The 18,593-nt window shown below is 34.2% G+C and overlaps 2 protein-coding genes across 39 annotated transcripts in view; both read right to left on the reverse strand.

Annotated features, from left to right (window-relative positions):
* The window catches only part of LOC656007 (zinc finger protein OZF), a 129,583-nt gene that overhangs the window by 82,517 nt on the left and 28,473 nt on the right, over nucleotides 1–18,593 (reverse strand). The window contains exon 4 of one of the 37 annotated variants that reach the window (XM_064359883.1): nucleotides 931–1,750. The exons of 30 other annotated variants lie outside the window; for them this stretch is intronic. In XM_064359883.1, coding sequence (XP_064215953.1) covers nucleotides 946–1,750 — 805 coding nt within the window. In that variant the 3' untranslated portion in view covers nucleotides 931–945. Of the gene's footprint in view, nucleotides 1–930; nucleotides 1,751–4,382; nucleotides 5,289–7,887; nucleotides 8,815–10,361; nucleotides 11,251–14,718; nucleotides 15,702–15,974; nucleotides 16,902–17,092; nucleotides 17,979–18,593 lie in introns of those variants that run through there. 6 more of the 37 variants (XM_015978665.2, XM_015978662.2, XM_015978659.2 and 3 more) reach the window with 6 other exon arrangements.
* LOC135267928 (uncharacterized) lies at nucleotides 11,788–13,259 on the reverse strand. 2 transcript variants are annotated; one of them, XM_064359887.1, is made up of 3 exons: nucleotides 12,695–13,259; nucleotides 12,558–12,649; nucleotides 11,788–12,503 (listed from the first exon to the last, which is right to left on the reverse strand). In XM_064359887.1, exons 1-3 carry the CDS (start codon nucleotides 12,957–12,959, stop codon nucleotides 11,847–11,849), a joined length of 1,014 nt encoding a protein of 337 aa, XP_064215957.1. In that variant the 5' UTR covers nucleotides 12,960–13,259; the 3' UTR covers nucleotides 11,788–11,846. The 2 variants fall into 2 exon arrangements, with proteins under 2 accessions (XP_064215957.1, XP_064215956.1); XM_064359886.1 differs by having other exon boundaries at nucleotides 12,558–13,259.

Below are 18,593 nucleotides of genomic sequence, written 5' to 3' on the forward strand. Positions count from 1 at the left end.
ATCTCATTTGAAAAAAAAATAAGGTATGAGTACCTGAAATTGTCCAAACCTTACCTTAAAATTTTTGGATTTATTTCATTCTTTTCCAATTTTGAACACACTGGAGAACAGATAAAGGTTTTTTTTTAATTCTCCAAATATGATTTCAGAATCTCTAAAATTACGAGAGTTGTCAATTTTTTAGTGAAAAATTTTCAAAAAATCTTCAATATTTTGAAAACGGTTAAACTTAGGTATAGAAAAAACTAATAAAAACCACTATAAAATAACTCAACTAATCCAAAAACGCAGTGAAAATGTAGTTTTCCATTCAAAGTAAGAACGTTGGCATCTTGAAAATATTTCCATTGAGCAGATTTTGGCTGAGTACCAACTTTCAAATAAATATCTTTATTAGAACTTCCAATACTTGTAATGTGGGGTTTAGACGGAATATGGTGTATGTGTTATTTGCAGTAAGTCCTACGAAGTACGGTGTCTATATTAATTTCATTCTTTATTATACTGCCTTATCAAAAAAATAAGAGAACGTACCTATGTTAACATTAAAATAAAAAAAATCTGGATAGGTTTTCTCAAAAAAAAAACGAAGATACGAAATTTACAAAGAAGTGTGCTGCCCAAGCAGCAAATATTGTTAAAAACAGATAAATTGGTGAAGAAATAGCATAAAATCTGCTTTTTGAATCCATTTAGAGAGTTTGCAAAGACACTGAAAGTTTTACATTCGTCAACATCTACATTTTAAGTCTACTTCTGGCGAATCTGCAAGTAGGTATTGGTGAACAAGATGTAGGAAATTTTGGAGAAAACTGATTTTTTTTCCCAAAAATAATTGATAATTTATTATTGTTATTATACAAACTATTATCACATGTATACATTATTATTTCCCATGAGAGGACACCTCCATTAACCGGACACCATCGGTGTCACTGTAATTACTTAAACACTACACTTGTGTTTAGACAGATGAGATTTTGAAATAAATTTCCGCTTGCACGATTCACATGAGAAGGGTTTCTCTCCGGTATGAGACCGGATGTGAACTTTCAGGTTGTAATTTTGCTTAAAGGCCTTATCACACTCTGGACACTTGTAAGGTTTTTCGTCCGAATGCACCTTCAAATGGTTTATTAAAGTACTTTTCATCTTGAAAGCCATGCCACAAACATCACACTTATGCTTTCTCTCTTCAGTGTGTCTTTTCTTATGCTGAGCCAACTGATCCGCACTAAAACTTTTGCCACAAAGCTCACAAGCGGTCCGTTCCACCTTTACACCTTTATGCATCTGCATGTGATCGTTAAATCTACGCTTGGAGTGGTACAACTTGAGACAAACTTGGCAAGTAAACACTGTCGAGATGTGCTCAGGGTCATGTCGGCGGACGTGAACACGCAAATTGTAAGGATTTTTGAATTCTTTTGAGCAAATTGGACACACTAAAGGAGTACCGCTGTGGAGCTCCATGTGTTGAATGAGGTATGCTTTGTACGTAAAACCCTGATTACACACTTGGCATCTGAAGGGAAATTTTTTGGTGTGGCGCTGAATCACATGTGTCCGCAGTCTGGTATTATCTGTGGTCGCATAGTCGCAAAATTTGCAAAACGCAATTGGAATTTTTTCATGCTTGTGGCGAAAATGTCTGTTCAAAAGGCCTTGCTTGGTGAAGGCCGAGTTGCAATCGGAGCATTTGTATTTTCTCTCTTTGCATAACACGTTTTTTTGGTAAACCTGGACGTTCCTGAAAATAGATGGGATTACAAAGAGCGAAATATTTTCACTATGTTTAGCACTTTTGCAGAAAAAAAATTGTTAGAAAAGACAAAGTTAAACAAATTAGTAATCACACAAGTGAATAGTACAGGGGAAATTCGTTCTCAGTCCATTTGTTTAAGAAAATGAGGTGGAGTTACAATATTGTACTATTGGAGCGTAGGTACTATCAGGAAATAATTGAAGCGTAAAATAGCAGTACGTCTTTAATACAGAGCAAAACTTGTTATAAGATGCTGATAAGAAGCGACCGCAGTAGTGGATAGAGGGATTGGGAGTTCGTTCTTCAGACGCTTATGCGGTACTACTAAGTAGTACTTTGAGTGCCACTGTGTCGAGCCAGTTCAGTAAAATAGAGTCATAATAAAACATTTTTATAAAAAAATAAGAAATATTAGTCACTTTATTGTAAATGGTTAGTCTATGGTTAAAATATGTGCACTACCTCGCGTGAACATCAGTAAACGTCAGGATAACAACTAAATTTTTGTCTCTGTCTCAGCCTCTCCCTAAATAAATTATATGTCTTTATGTTTTAATTATTGTTAATTATAAAGGTAAAATGATTTTTCTGTACTGTTATATGTAGGTATTTGTATCATTTGGAAATGATAAAATCATGGCTGAGGATCTTACGCACAAATAAATTTAATCGCGCTGTTGGCAGGACACCGCTCGACCACCAAAAGAAAACAAAAGAAAAAACAAAAATTAAGTACAATTTTTAATTTAAAAACGTAAAAAACTCGAAAACACGCCTCAATCTGTTTATGTTAAAAAACTTTGAATTTAGTTGTTCGTAATTTTGATTGATATGGACTGAGATTATTTTTCCTCTGTATCTCTCATCTATGATCTTAAGAGCAGCTTATAAAACACACTTCTTATAACACAAGTTACACTTACATGGTGTTTCGCTTACTATTCTTAGTAACAGTTGTGTCTCATTCTACACTTCAACGGTTTATCTTTCGCAAACAGTTTTTCCACAAAAATCACACTCAACATTTCCTTCCTGAAATTGAATAATTTAGCGTTAAAAACGGATCGGATCGTTAAAAACAGACGCAGAACGCAGTGTAACTGTCGCGTTCAAATCCAGACACTAAAAACAAGAGTTAAGATATAATAGGTACTACTTTTATTGCAAAAATCATTTAAAACAACTTTGTTATAAACCAAACCAAAAATTCTTCTTCAATAACATCTAAACAAAATACTTGGAGTCGATATTCCGTCGCCTACTATTATCTTCTGAAAATGACAAACTTCAAATGACAATAACTCGATTATTTCAAATGCAACACCCTATATTTTTTAGGGTTTTGTGGTCTCTCATTCAAAATTGTTTGAATTAATTTAATTTAGTTAATATTTAAGCGACTTTGTTTTTGTTCTTCTGCCCAAAATTTTGCTTTTTCAAATATAATTTTACTCGAACTCTAATAACTCTCACTCGTACTTTTTGTCTATTACAGAATTGGATTCTTTTGTTGTAAGCATCATACATGGTTTTACGGCTTGTTTGTAACATAAAACACTAAGAAATTATGGAGTCAAAATATTTGTATTTATGCTAAATGTTAAAAGCTCTTCGTTAAGAACCTTTGATAGTACTGGGGGTGGTGACATAACTGTAACTTCCTTCTAACTTGTTTATTTATTACAATGAGCAACATCAAAAATCAAATCATCAAATCAATCAATATGTTCTGAAAATTCTCGAATAATTTAAGTATGTGGCTTTTGTAATTATCCTGCTATTAAATATGAGTGAATTTATTCTACTAAAGACGGTGATTTTGGTATAAAACATTTATTAAAAACCCATTTAAAAAAAATAAAAAACAATTTTTGAAACAACCGAATAAGCAATAAAGGGCAGAAGGTATCAATTATTTTTTTTTTTTGGTTTTTGCATAGGAAATTAATTTGGTAAAAGTAATATAGTGAAAACAGGAGTTAAGGTATAATAGGTACTAATTTTATTGTAAATGTATAATAATTTTAATGTATACAAAAATTACATCTAAACATAACAATGAACAAAAATTGTTCTAAACCCTACACTTGTGGTGGGACAAAGCACATTTTGATACAAATTTCCCACTGCATCTTTCGCACTTGTAGGGTCTCTCTCCAGTATGAATTCGCATGTGAATTTTCAAGGTTTGACTATGCTTAAAAGCCTTATCACACTCTGTACATTTGTAAGGTTGTTCCTTCGAATGCACCTTCAAGTGAGCTAATAAAATATTTCTTATCTTGAAAGCCTTGCCACAAACTTCACACGCATGTGTTCTCTGTTCGCTGTGTATTTTTTATGCGGAGTCAAATGAAAATTTCTAGTGTGTTTGTGTATAAGATGTATGCGAAGTCTGGTTTTATCTTTGGTCGCATATTCGCAATATTTGCAAAACGCTTTTAGGATTTTTTCGTGTACGTGGCGAAAATGTCTTTTCAACTGAATTTGCCCTTCGTAGGTTTTGTCACACTGAGGGCATTTGGGTTTTTCCTCTTTGCCTGAAAAAACATATCATTACAAAAAATGAAATAAGTTTTTTTTACATTATTACGAACATTAAGAAAAGAAAAACGCATTTGGTGTCAAACTTTACTATTTCAAAAACAATAATTACAAAAACTGGCATCTGTGGCTCTTGAGAGCAGCTCTGGACACACATTTCTTATTACACAAGTTACACTCGTACGGTGTCTCGCCCGTATGCGCGCGCATATGTATATTAAGACTACTCTTCTGAGTAAAAGCCTTGTCACATTCCATGCACTTGAAGGGTTTATCCTTCGTATGCACTCTCATATGCATCACCAGAAACTCCTTCCGTGTAAACGCTTTCGCACACACTTCACACACGTAATTCTTCTCACCAGTGTGCTTTTTCTTGTGAATTTTTAAATTGGCCAATGTTACAAAAGTCTTTCCACAAGTATCGCACACAGCATTTCCTTCCTCACGGTGCCTTCTCATATGTTTGTGGAAACTGTCCGAAGTCGATAAGACTTTACAACATTCCTTGCAGGTGTATTTAGTTACGACATGGTCAGGGTTGTGTCGCCTGACATGGCGCTGGAAGTAGCTCGGATCCTTAAATATTTTTGAGCAAACGGCGCAAATTAATCGGAGACCTTCATGGTCTATGTTCTTGTGACGGATCACTTGTGAGTTGCAAAAAAAACCTTTATCACACAAGTCGCATTTAACTGGATACTGTTTAGTGTGGTTGGTGATTGTATGAGTTGTAAGACTCCCCTTAGTTTTTGCTATGAAATTACAGCTAGAACACTTTAATAATGACGACTCATTGTGGCGGCTTTGAATGTGGAGTTTTACGTCCCATGGTCTGTGAAACATTTTATCGCAGGAAGGACACTTGTGTTTTTTCTCTCCGTGAAGAAGCATGTGTCTGTTGTACTGGGCTTTAGTCGCATACCACTTAGTGCAAATTTTGCACTCGAATGAGTTTAAATAAATTGTGGTGCCAAATCTGAAACAAACATTTTCTTAGTCAAAAATTAAAACAAGACATCCGTCTGAAAGATAAGTCAATTCTAATCACTAAACCCCAGTTACAAGGTCTTCAACAGAATATTTCACTTTTAGTCTTTACCACGTTTCCTGAAAAAAATTAGATCGAACATTTGTCAAGTCAGGTCAGGTCAGGTTAAAATAATGGTAGTAGTAGAAGTAATTATACCAAACTTTAATAGAAAAAAAACTGTATTCAATGAAACAAAAAAATCAATAGAAAGCTTCTTAAAAATGACCAAAGTAAAAACTATTCGCAGTCAGAACACTTCTTTGTGCTCTTGGCAAGAAATTACAAAACCTGGCATTTGTGGCTATTGAGGGCCGTTCTGGAAATAAATCTCTTTTCGCAATGTTCACACTCGTACGGTCTGTCGCCCGTATGCGTGCGCACATGAATGTTGAGACTAGTCTTCTGAGAGAACGCTTTGTCACACTCTACACATTTATACGGCTTCTCCTTAGTGTGCACTCTTCTATGCATGTCCAAAGTCTGCTTCTTTGTAAAGGCTTTAGCGCACACTTCACAAATGTAGTTCTTCTCGCCTGTGTGTTGTCTCCTGTGCGCCTTTAAACCACACGAGGAGGCAAAATTTTTGCCACAAACATCACAAATATTCTCTCCTTTCTCCATGTGCGTTTTCATATGTTTGCGTAAACCAACAAGACTCCCCAAAACTTTGGAGCATTCCTTGCAGGTGTATTTGGTTACAACGTGGTCAGGGTTGTGTCGAGCGACATGGCGTTGGAAGGCGTACAGATCTTTGAATATGGTAGAGCAAACCTCACAAATTAATCGTAGGCCTTCATGGTCTGATTCCTTGTGACGAGTCAATAATGTCTTAGATAGGAAACCTTTGTCACACAAGTCGCACTTAAATGGGAACTCTCTAGTGTGATGGCTGATTGTATGGGCCCTAATACCTCCTTTGGTTTTGGAAGAAAAATCACAAAAAAGACACTTTATTAATGACGATGACTCTTCGTGACGGTTCCTTATGTGGACCCTCACTTCTGCTGGTAAGTGAAACATTTTGTCGCATAAGGGACACTTGTGTTTTCGCTCTGTGTGTCGAGACATGTGTCTTCTATATTTGCGTCTAGTCAAAAATGACTTATTACAAATTTTGCATTCTGGTAGATCTAGATGTTTACTGCCGTTCATTCTAAAACAAAAAAATTTTTTTCACTCGATTTAAATGGCAACCATTCCTACCACAAAAACTACACATTTCAACACATGTTAAAAAAGTTGGCAGTTGTAGAAAAATTGTTTATTTCACTTGCTTCGTTGTGGGTACAGTAAAAAATGACTTCCACATCATAAAACTTTATTGAAACGAAAATATCAAGCACTTGAAGGTTTTCTTTACATTTTTTTAGTTTTGATGCAAAACTCGGCATGACATCAAATAAAAAAACTTGCAGATATAAATGAGAGAAGGATAAAGGGGCAAGAAAAAGTACTGAACACTTGAAGCCCTATAAAATTAACAATATCATATCTATATTATATTTTTCGTATTATTAATAATCCTTAATTAGTCTTTCATAATTAAGTCTTATTTGGAACTTAATTAAATAGAAAATTGTCAAAAAGTAAAAAAATCACATGTCCCCATCTTGCCTCTCCCTGCAGGTAAATGTCGTACCCCTAATTTCAACTTTACTGTTGCTCTCAATTGTTGGAGACTTTCTTCTTTTTGCACATTCTTTTTAATCAACCCCAGATTTTTTCAGTATTTCTTTAGTTCTGTAATTGTTTTTTCTTTTGCTTGTTTTCATCCGCTAGCTTCTGTCTTTTAATCCACTGTTCCAAACTTTTTTATGGTGAAGAAGCGATAATAGCAGTTTTTGCTCGTTTTCAAACAAATACATATTATTGTTACCATTTTAATGCGGGCAAGGTCTCATACCTCGTTTTACCCTTTTACGGCAAACTATGTTGCCATCTACAAATAAATAGATGTTCCTCAGTCAGAGTAATCGTTGACACATATGAATATCTGTAAAAACAGTTTAAAATGTTGTTATTTAAAAAACAGACAAGTACTAAAAAAAGTGAAATAATCATAAGAAAATCGCCAAAAACAAGTTTTTTTTCAAAAAATTTGCAAAAGGCATGGTGGCATTTTTCAGTATCTTCTGCATTTAAAAGATGTCTTAGTAGGACTTCGTGCAAAAACAATATTGAATAGTCAATATACACATAAAAACAATTTTCATTACAAACACAACACTTCACTTGATTTGTACTGCAACCACTCTTACTAATACATTTTCCAAAACTTGTCCAAAAATTTAACAGTAGTAGAAAAATCGTATGTTTCAGTTGCTCCGTTCGCGCATAAAGTAAAAAACGATAACAAACTTTTATCAAAACCAAATTAAAAAACACACCATTTCACTTAAACAGTGAACTAAAGTTTTTTGCTCAAATTCCGTTGCACTTGAGATAGTTTGATCACAGTTGAAACATTTACTGTGTTCAATTAGTAAAATTGAACATCAAATCACATTAAATTACAAAACGATATAATTTCAATAAAAAAACACCGTCCGTGTTAAACTTTACTATTCCAAATACAAAAAATATCTACAATGGGGCACAAAATTACAAAATCTGGCATTTGTGACTATTGAGAGCTGCTCTTGAGATAAACGTCCTGTTGCATAAGTCACACCCGTACGGTCTTTCGCCCGTATGTGTCCGCATGTGAATATTAAGATTATTCCCTTGAGTGAACGCTTTGTCACACTCCATGCACTTGAACGGCTTCTCCTTAGTATGCACTCTAATGTGCACGTCCAACATTTGCTTCGTTGTAAATGCTTTAGCACATATTTCACACATGTGGTTCTTCTCACCAGTGTGTATTTTCTTGTGAAGCGATAACTTATCTATATACTTAAAAGTTTTACCACAAACATCGCAAATATATTCCCCTTTTTCGATGTGCGTTTTCATGTGTTTCACAAGACTAGACGCACTCCCCAATACTTTCGAGCATTCCTTGCATGTGTATTTAGTCTCAACATGATCAGGATTGTGTCGAGCGACATGGAGCTTGAAGTGGTACGAATTTTTAAACATCTTGGAACAAACCGAACAAATTAGTCGTAGACCTTCATGGTCCGTTTCCTTGTGACAGGTCACTAAAGTCTTGGATAAAAAACCTTTATCACATAAGTCGCACTTGAACGGATACTCTTTAGTGTGGTGGCGGATAGTATGTGCTTTAATAGACGCTTTAGTTTTGGAAGTGTAGTTACAAATAGAACACTTCACTACTACTGAATCTTCGTGACAGAGTCTAACGTGAACCTTCACTTCTGAAAGTCGGCGAAACATTTTCTCGCACGAGGAACACTTGTGTTTTTTCTCCCTGTGTTGAAGCATATGTCTGGTAAAATTGAATCTAGTCGAAAACGACTTATTACAAATTTTACATTCTGGTAGATTTTGCTGTTTTTCGGTGAACAATCTGCAACATAAAAACAATTTTTATTAAAAACGTGAACATACACTCGATTTGAATAGCAACCACTAAAATCACAGTGACACACATTTTCAACAAAAAAATAGTAAAAAACTATATATTTCACGCGCGTGAAAATAGTTTCTAAATCATAAATTTTAACTAAAATTAAATTAAAGAACACAGAACTTCACTGAAACTGTGCACTTAAGCGTCGAATTTTAGCCATTTTTCTCGTTGTTTTACAGCCGTTGTAAGGTTTTTGAATGTTATTTACAGGATACATTCTTCTGCTCGAGCTGTAAAGGAGAAAGTGTTTTAAAATGCTGTCAGTTCTTTATTTAATTCAGAAAAAAATCCGGAAAACTGGAAAAAATTTGATGTTTTTTAAATATTATTTCCCTTCTTTAATGAGTGTTAAGTGAGAAAATGACATACTTTTAACCCTGTAATCGACTCTTAGGAACAAAGTGGCTTTTGTTTTAACTTAAAATTGTCAATCGTTAACTTGTAAAGCTCTCAAAACGAACTTGCGGTACTGGCCAGTGATATCGCCATCGTGTGCTCGCTTCAATTAAGTGTCGTACATTCCTACGCAAAATTTTCTGCTGAATTCGAAGCCCAAGTTAGTTTTTTTATTTGGAATTGTCTTCAGACCGAATAAGACGAATTTTTAATAAAAAATATTTGAAAAACTTCAAATTTTTCATTTTCATCGTGATATCTTCCTTCTGGATAAAAGTAGAAACTTTTTTATGCAAAAGATTGCTCAATTAATGTAGTTTTTAAGTAAATACACAACTTTTAGTTTTGAGAAAAGAAAACTAAGAAAATTGGACAACACTACAAGTACAAAAAAAATACGCGGTTTTGCCACTTCAAGTGCATATCGTAGTAACTTTAAATTACAATAACTACTTGCGCAGTGTTAAAGATATCCAAATAGTTCTCGCACCAAAAACTTATCTAAGCTATTAGCTTCATTTCATGTCGACTATGTGTAGGTCGATCTTTTAAGATCTCGAACACAAATATGAAACGTTACAAGAAAAAAGCAATTTTGTCAGTTTTCTTTTGTCTAAACTAAAATTTGTGTTTATTCATTAGAATCCACATTCATTAAGGAATCTTTTGCAAAAAAAATAAGTTTCTAGCTGTATCCAGAAGGAAGATATGACGATGTAAACACAAAATTTGGCCAATTTTGAGTTTTTCAAAAATTTTCACAGAAACGTCATGTCATAATGAAGACAATTCTAAACAAAAATCTAATTTCGGATCAGAAAATTTTTTTTAAGTTCATTGCTTTGTGCGTTCGAACGTTCATAAACACAGCATTTCACTCAAACAGTGCACTAAAGTTTTTAGTTCAAATTCCGTGGGATTTAAGAGCTTAAACACAGTTGCAACACTTTTTATTCGTTTTGTTAGCAAAATTAAACAGCAAAACACATTAAATTACAAAACAAAATCAATTTATTACGTTTCAGATATAAATATAAATAAAAAAAAATTAAAACACATTCAGTGTTAAACTTTACTATTCCAAATGCAACATATATTAAAATTTACAAAATCTGGCATTTGTGACTATTGAGAGCCGTTCTTGAAATAAATGTCTTGTTGCACAATTCACACCCGTATGGTCTTTCGCCCGTGTGCGTGCGCACATGAATATTAAGAGTGGTCTTCTGAGAGAAGGCTTTGTCACACTCCAAGCACTTGAACGGCTTCTCCTTCGTATGCACTCTTCTGTGCATATCCAAAGTTTGCTTCCTAGTAAAGGCTTTAGCGCACATTTCACAAATGTAGTTTTTCTCGCCTGTGTGTTGTCTCATGTGCATTTTTAAACCAGGCAAAGACGTAAAAGTTTTCCCACAAGTATCACAAACATTCGCTTTCTTCTCCGTGTGCTTTTTCATATGTTTCAGTAAACTGTCGGCACTCCCCAACACTTTCAAGCATTCTTTGCAAGTGTGTTTAGTTACAACATGGTCAGGGTTGTGTCGAGCCACATGGCGTTGGAAGGCGTACGGATCTTTGAATATGTTGGAGCAAACCGGACAAATTAAACGGAAACCTTCATGATCTGATATCTTGTGACGAGTCACCAAATTATTTGACAAGAAACCTTTATCACACAAGTCGCATTTAAATGGGTAGTCTCGAGTGTGGTGGATAATTGTATGGACTTTAAGACCCCCTTTAGTTTTTGAGGTGAAATCACAAAGAGGACACTTTTCCACTGATGATGACTCTTCGTGACGGATCCTCATGTGGACCCTCACCTCTGATGGTTTGTGAAACATACGGTCGCATGAGGGACACTTGTGTTTTCTCGCTCTGTGGCGAGACATGTGTCTGGTGTATTTGCGTCTAGTCGTAAACCACTTATTACAAATTTTGCATTCTGGTGGATCTTGATTTTTTCCGACGTTCAATCTGAAACATAAAACATTTTCCATTAAAAATGGAAACTAATTTTCACTCGATTTCGAAGGGAACCGGTCATACCACACATAAAATCACAAAACTACCTACACATTTTCAACACTTGACAATAGTAGAGAAATAGTATGTCACACGCGCTTCGTTGTGTATAAAATAAAAAATATATAATTAAAACATTTAATAGAATTCCCATTAAAGCAAGTAGTAAAAAATAATTCAGTAAAAAAAAGTTTGTGATTTGATAAGAAGAATAAGAATAAGAACAAAAAGAACAAAAAATATTTATTTTCTACAGCCGTCAAAAAATCGTGACATTTATGCCTGGTTACCTATGCGCGAAGATTGACGTTTTTTCACTGTGAAAAAATATTATTTTTTCACGGTTTCACAGTGAAAAAATAATATTTTTTAACTGTGCAGGCTCGATTTTTCAGATCATTTTGTTCCAACTTATTTCTGTTACAATTTTAGTAACACGAAAAGACATCAACAGCAACCGAAATGAAGAGACGGATCGATAATGAGAGGTAGTTTTAAAGGTTTTATAATTATACAGAACAATATTACAAAACAATAATAATAGATATTTACTTTGACATATGAAAATTAAATGTGCATGACGAAAACGTGCCCCCGTTTATCCCCAGAGGCCTGAGTGAAGACGCTTGTAAATGAAAGTTATTTTCGCCATTAAAAGAAGCCGATGTAGAAGGTTGAGTGATTTTGTTTTCTTCTGTGGAGGAAGAAGGTTGAATTTTATTGGCAATTTCAATTTTATTATTCAAAGAGTCCTCGATGTAACTTTCTGCCACTGTGCTGCTTCTCCAGCCCCCATGACGTTTAATTGAAATTAGATCACCTCCAGCATTCGCCAAAAGAGTGGCAGAGCTTCTTCTGAAGCAGTGACCAGTATATTTTTTAGGTTCGTCTTTGTTAAGCCACTTTGCAATCAAACTTGGTATCTCTCCGATTTTGTTAATTCCAACATTTTGATTCACACATTTTCCGTTGGTATACTTTAAAAATAAACGGTCACTAGTCGCCCGTGGAGGCCGCAAAGCTCTATATTTTCTGACAATTTCTATATTTTCTAAATTTGAAACAGTAAATATTCGTTCGCAGTGGGTTTTTGTATCAGGCACCTTCACAATTAAGACAGACTGTTTATCTTCTATGTCAGTTAGCTTCATTTTAACTAATTCTTCACGTCGAAGGGCTCCCGATATACCCAAAATTAGCACAGTCTATAAATAAAACGAGTTGTTTTGATTTGTATTACACTAATATGATAAGTTTACCTTCATCAGTAAATATATCTTGTCATCTGCTTCATTAATAAACTTGCTAATGTCTTCTTTGTCTAAAATTTGCGACTTCTTGCTTCTGTAACCTACGCTTTTGCTTTTCAGGTAGGGCACTAACTTCGGAAACTTACGTGTATCGATATTCTCTTTAACGTTTAAGGTGGCTTTCAACATCGCATAAAGGGCCCAGAGTGTTGGTGGCTTTAAGGTGGTAGACTTTTCTTCCAAATACGCCAACAAAACATTTTCCGTTACTTGATCAATCTTTTTCATAGAACACCACTGCCGAAACTGAAGATACGTTTTTTCGTACTGCGGTCTTGATTTAGCAGGCAAAAGATTCGACACTGCCGCGCTTGCAATTGCATCTATTTCGTTTTCGCTGCTAAAATCCATCACACTTCTTCAACAAAAATACCTATTGTGACAAATTTTTCGCAACTATCACTTTTATTTATCATCGTAACCATGCAAGCAACTCGATTTATCAGACCATTTTGTTCCAACTAATTTCTGTTACTTTTTTCTTCATCTGGAGGCTGTAGAAAAAACGTTGTTTGTATTTCGTGGCGAAATTCATGTTTTAATGGCGCCTTCGAATGTCTTTTAGGTCTCGACCTGGCGGTCTCGACTAAAATAACATTCTCAGGCGCCATTAAAAAAACACTCATTTCGCGCACTTAATACAAAAATTACTATTTGAACGTAGGACCTCTAAATAAATTAATTAATAGTTGCAATGTAAATGAATGAAAGATCAAAGATTTTTGTGTTTTTGCAATTTCAAGAAAAATAGTAGAAAAATTGTATGTCTCACGCGCTTCGTTGTATATAAAATAAAAAATATTTAATTAAAAAATTTAATAGAGTTCCCTTTAAAACCAGTAGTAAGAAACAATTCAGTAAAAAAAGCTTGTGGCGTGATAAAAAGAATAAGAATAGGAATAAGAATAAGAATAAGAATAAGAATAAGAATAAGAATAAGAATAAGAATAAGAATAAGAATAAGAATAAGAATAAGAATAAGAATAAGAATAAGAATAAGAATAAGAATAAGAATAAGAATAAGAATAAGAATAAGAATAAGAATAAGAATAAGAATAAGAATAAGAATAAGAATAAGAATAAGAATAAGAATAAGAATAAGAATAAGAATAAGAATAAGAATAAGAATAAGAATAATAAGAATGAGAATAAGAATAAGAATAAGAATAAGAATAAGAATAAGAATAAGAATAAGAATAAGAATAAGAATAAGAATAAGAATAAGAATAAGAATAACAAAAAAATACTTATTTGAACGTAGGACCTCTAAATAAATTAATTAATAGTTGCAATGTAAATGAAAAAATTAATATAAGATCGAAGATTTTTGTGTTTTTGGAATTTAAAGAAACAAAACATAGAACAACTTAAAGAATTTAGTAGAAAAATAGTATCTCACGCGCTTCGTTGTATATAAAATAAAAAATATGTAATTAAAAAATTTAATGGAATTCCCTTTAAAGCAAGTAGTACGAAACAATTCAGTAAAAAAGTTTGTGGCTTGATAAAAAAAATAAAAATAAGAACAAGAAGAACAAAAAAATATTTATTTGAACGTAGGACCTCTAAATAAATTAATTAATAGTTGTCAATGAATAAATTAATAAAAGATTAAATATTTTTGTGTTTTTGCAATTTCAAGAAACAAAACATAGAACAACTTAACAGAATTACTTGTTTGTAGAAGTTACTTTTTAAAGCAACGTCCTTAATTAAAGAATAAACGACGTTCAAAGATAAATAAATGTGAAATTTAATTTTATTTTCGAAATGTTACGACCAAAAATTTAAAACCTTCAAACAATTGTTTTTTTGTTTGTTTTTCTAAAACCAATATAAAGAAAAAAAATTATTTGAAGGTAGGACTCTTTTCAGGTTGTGATTGAAAAAGATAGTTGTAATTCATTGATAATTAATTTTTTTAAATTACTGCTCTTTGTTTATGTAGCAGGTCTGATCCTCTGACTCTAATTCTCACTATTTTTTTTTATTAAATAATGTTAAATTAGAGAACACACTTCACTCAAACAGCGCACTTGAGTTCTTTGCACTTGTTTGTATATTCTTTATTTTGTTCTCAAATTTGGGCGACAAATCATACAATATTAAATTACAAAACAAATAATTTTTATTATGAATAAGAATAAATATCAAAATACTGCTCCATATCCTTCATAAACATGAAACAAAGCAAAGAAAAAGATATTTCTTACAAAAAAAAATTACAAAATCAGGCATTTGTGGTTGTTGAGAGCACTTCTGGACACAAATGCCTTGTTGCACAAGTCACACTCGTACGGTCTTTCGCCAGTATGTGCCCGCATATGAATATTAAGACTATTCTTCTGGCTGAACGCTTTGTCACATTCCATGCACTTGAACGGCTTCTCCTTAGTATGTACTCTAATATGCATCACCAGCAATCCCTTCGTTGTAAATGCTTTTGCACATATTTCACACATGTGGTTCTTCTCCCCTGTGTGTATTTTCTTGTGAAGCGATAAGCCATGCTTAAACGTAAAATCTTTCCCACAAACATCACAAATATATTCTCCCTTTTCCATGTGCGTTTTCATATGTTGCCGGAGACTAGACACACTCCCCACCACTTTCAAGCACTCTTTGCAGGTGTATTTAGTTACAACGTGGTCAGGGTTGTGTCCAGCAACATGGAGTTGGAAGTGGTTCGGATTTTTGAACATTTTTGAGCAAACTGGACAAATTAGTCGTAAACCTTCGTGGTCTGCTCTCTTGTGATGAGTTAATATTGACTTGGATAAGAAACCTTTAGCACACACGTCGCACTTGAAGGGATACTCTTTAGTGTGGTGGGTGATTGTATGGGCTCTAATAGCCCTACTAGTTTTTGAAGAGTAATCACAAAAAGAACATTTTACTAGTGAGGGTTCTTCGTGACGGCTCCTTGCGTGAGCTTTCACCTCTGATTGTGAGTGGAACATTTTGTCGCAGAAAGAACACTTGTGTTCCTTCTCTTTGTGTCGATACAAGTGTCTCTTATACTGTGCTTTAGTCGGAAACGATTTACCACAAGTGAAGCATTGAGGTGAATTCTGGTGGTTTCCAGCCTCATCTCTAAAACACAAAAACTAGTTTAAATTTAAAAAAATAACCAAACACTTATTTTAAACTTTGAAAGGGGTGGAAACTACTTCACCTAAACAGCACATTTACGGTTTATAAATACTATTCTAGTCATCGTCTAGAATCATCTAGAATCAGAAGATTTTTGAAATAAATCCTTACGTAAAAAACACAAACAACATATAGGTAACCAGGGTTAGAAAAATAATCGAAATTTTCACTCTACACTTCATTTCTGGAATAAAACAAAGAAAAGAAAAAACATTCAGTTTTAAAGTTTATTATTCACCAAATACAAAAATCCAAATTGTCGAAAAAATTTACAAAATCCGGCATTTGTGGCAATTGAGAGCCGTTCTTGACACAAATTTTTTGCTGCACAGTTCACACCCGTAGGGTCTATCGCCAGTATGTGTCCGCATATGAATATTAAGACTATTCTTCTGACTGAACGCTTTGTCACATTCCATGCACTTAAACGGTTTCTCCTTAGTATGTACTCTAATATGCATTACCAACAATCCCTTCGTTGTAAATGCTTTTGCACATATTTCACACATGTGGTTCTTCTCACCGGTGTGTATTTTCTTGTGAAGTTTTAAGTTATTCATTAAGGTAAACGTTTTACCACAAACATCACAAATATATTTTCCTTTCTCCATGTGTGTCTTCATATGTTGCCGGAGACTAGACACACTCCCCACCACTTTCAAGCACTCGTTGCAGGTGTATTTAGTTACAACATGGTCAGGGTTGTGTCCAGCAACATGGAGTTGGAAGTGGTTCGGATTTTTGAACATTTTTGAGCAAACTGGACAAATTAGTCGTAGACCTTCGTGGTCTGCTTTCTTGTGATGGGTCAGTAATGTGTTATTTAAAAAACCTTTATCACATAAGTCGCACTTAAACGGAAACTCTCTAGTGTGGTGGCTGATTGTATGGGCTTTAATAGCCCCTTTAGTTTTAGAAGTGTAATTACAAAAAGAACATTTTACTAATGAAGGCTCTTCGTGACGGCTCTTCACATGAACTTTCACCTCTGATTGCACGTGAAACATTTTTTCGCACAAGGGACACTTGTGTTTTTTCTCTTTGTGTCGAGACATGTGTTTCTTGTACCGTGCTTTCGTCGGAAACGATTTATTACAAGTTTCGCATTCGAGTGAACTTTGATGGTTTCCAGCGTCCACTCTGAAACACAAAAACAATTTTCAACAGCACAATCAGAAAGTTAAATTAGAACAAACTACTTCACTGAAAGCGCACATTTATACGTGAAGACACAAACATTTTTCCTGTGTACTGAGCACCCGATAAAAAGCAAAAAAAACATCCAAAGTTTCACTGCTGCACTTATTTTGGGCACAAAACAAAGAACCATATTCAGTCTTAAACTTTATTATTCCAAATACACAAATGTTGGCAAAAATTTACAAGATCCGACATTTGTGGCTATTGAGAGCCGTTCTTGAAACATATTTCTGGTTGCACAATTCGCATTCGTACGGCCTTTCGCCCGTGTGTGTCCGCATATGAATGTTAAGACTGTTCTTCTGAGTAAACGCTTTGCCACATTCCAGACACTTGAACGGCTTCTCCTTAGTATGCACTCTAATATGCTCCTTCAACCTTTGCTTCGTTGTAAACGCTTTAGCACAAACTTCACACATGTGGTTCTTCTCGCCTGTATGTCTTTTCCGATGCTCTCGTAAACCACACAAAGATTTGAGAGCTTTCCCACAAATATCGCAAATACTCATTCTTTTCCCAGTGTGTCCGTCCATATGTTTCTGAAAAGTGGACGCACTCCCCAGCACTTTCGAGCATTCCTTGCAGGTGTATTTAGTCTCAACATAATTAGGGTTGGCCGAGCTTAGAAAAATTTTTGAGCAAACCGGACAAATAAGTCGTAGACCTTCATGGTCGGTTTTCTTGTGGCTGTCCAAGAGGCCCTTGGCTATAAAACCTTTACCACACAAGTCGCATTTGAAAGGATAGTCTCTAGTGTGTTGGATAACTGTATGGACTTTAAGGCCAGCTTTAGTTTTTGAAGTATAATCACAAAGAGGGCACTGCACTACTGACGAATCTTCGTGACGGAGCCTTACGTGGACTTTCACTTCTGATGGTACGTGAAATTTTTTTTCGCATAAGGGACACTTGTGTCTCCTGTCTTTGTGTCGTGACATGTGTCTAGAGTGCTTGGCTTTAATCGAAAACGATTTATTACAAATTTTGCATTCGAATGGATTTTCACGTGTTCCGGTTCTGAAACATGAAAACAATTTTTACTAAAAACGTGAACAAACTTTTCTCCATTCCTACGTTACCAAAATACGATCAGAAAACTAGACATTATTTTAACCAAAAACAAAATCACATATTTCACTAGTATGCAAACTAAAGAATGATTTTAATTGCATATCTAAACATTAGCAAGGGTCCTACGTTCAGATAAATTTAATCATTCTATAGTGCGATCCCTTTAGGATTACTCAGGAGCTAAAAACCTGCCACAACTAGTTCCCTTCTTCGTCTGCACACTTTTATTAAAAACTTCAAACAATGTTACAAAAAAAAACACATTTAGGCTTAAACCTTTTGAAAGTCACAATTCACATCCGTTTGACTAGATGGGATTTCATTCTAAATGCTTAAAAAAACACAATCACAACGCTATACACGTATATTTTTATTAAAATAGAACGAAACGTATCTATGGTTCCTTCTATAACTTCTCCTTAATTGTGTATCCTTATCTGTGCGCTAAGTGAATCTTTTTAGGGAATATATCCATAAGTAATTTTTTGCCCAACTCGCTGAAATAAGTTAGTAATGGCACAATTAGAAATTAAAAAGAAAGAAATAAAAATTGTGGTACCA

This window comes from Tribolium castaneum, chromosome 1 (assembly GCF_031307605.1).
Source record: "Tribolium castaneum strain GA2 chromosome 1, icTriCast1.1, whole genome shotgun sequence".
NCBI classification, from domain to species: Eukaryota; Metazoa; Arthropoda; class Insecta; order Coleoptera; family Tenebrionidae; genus Tribolium; species Tribolium castaneum.

Bases quoted from the DNA above. Each gene is read 5' to 3' on its own strand.
- LOC135267928 (XM_064359886.1), bottom strand. From the start codon at position 12,959: ATGGATTTTAGCAGCGAAAACGAAATAGATGCAATTGCAAGCGCGGCA. The intron at 12,504-12,557 runs GTAAACTTATCA...TTTTATTTATAG, and splicing joins AGATATATTTACTGATGAAG to ACTGTGCTAATTTTGGGTAT.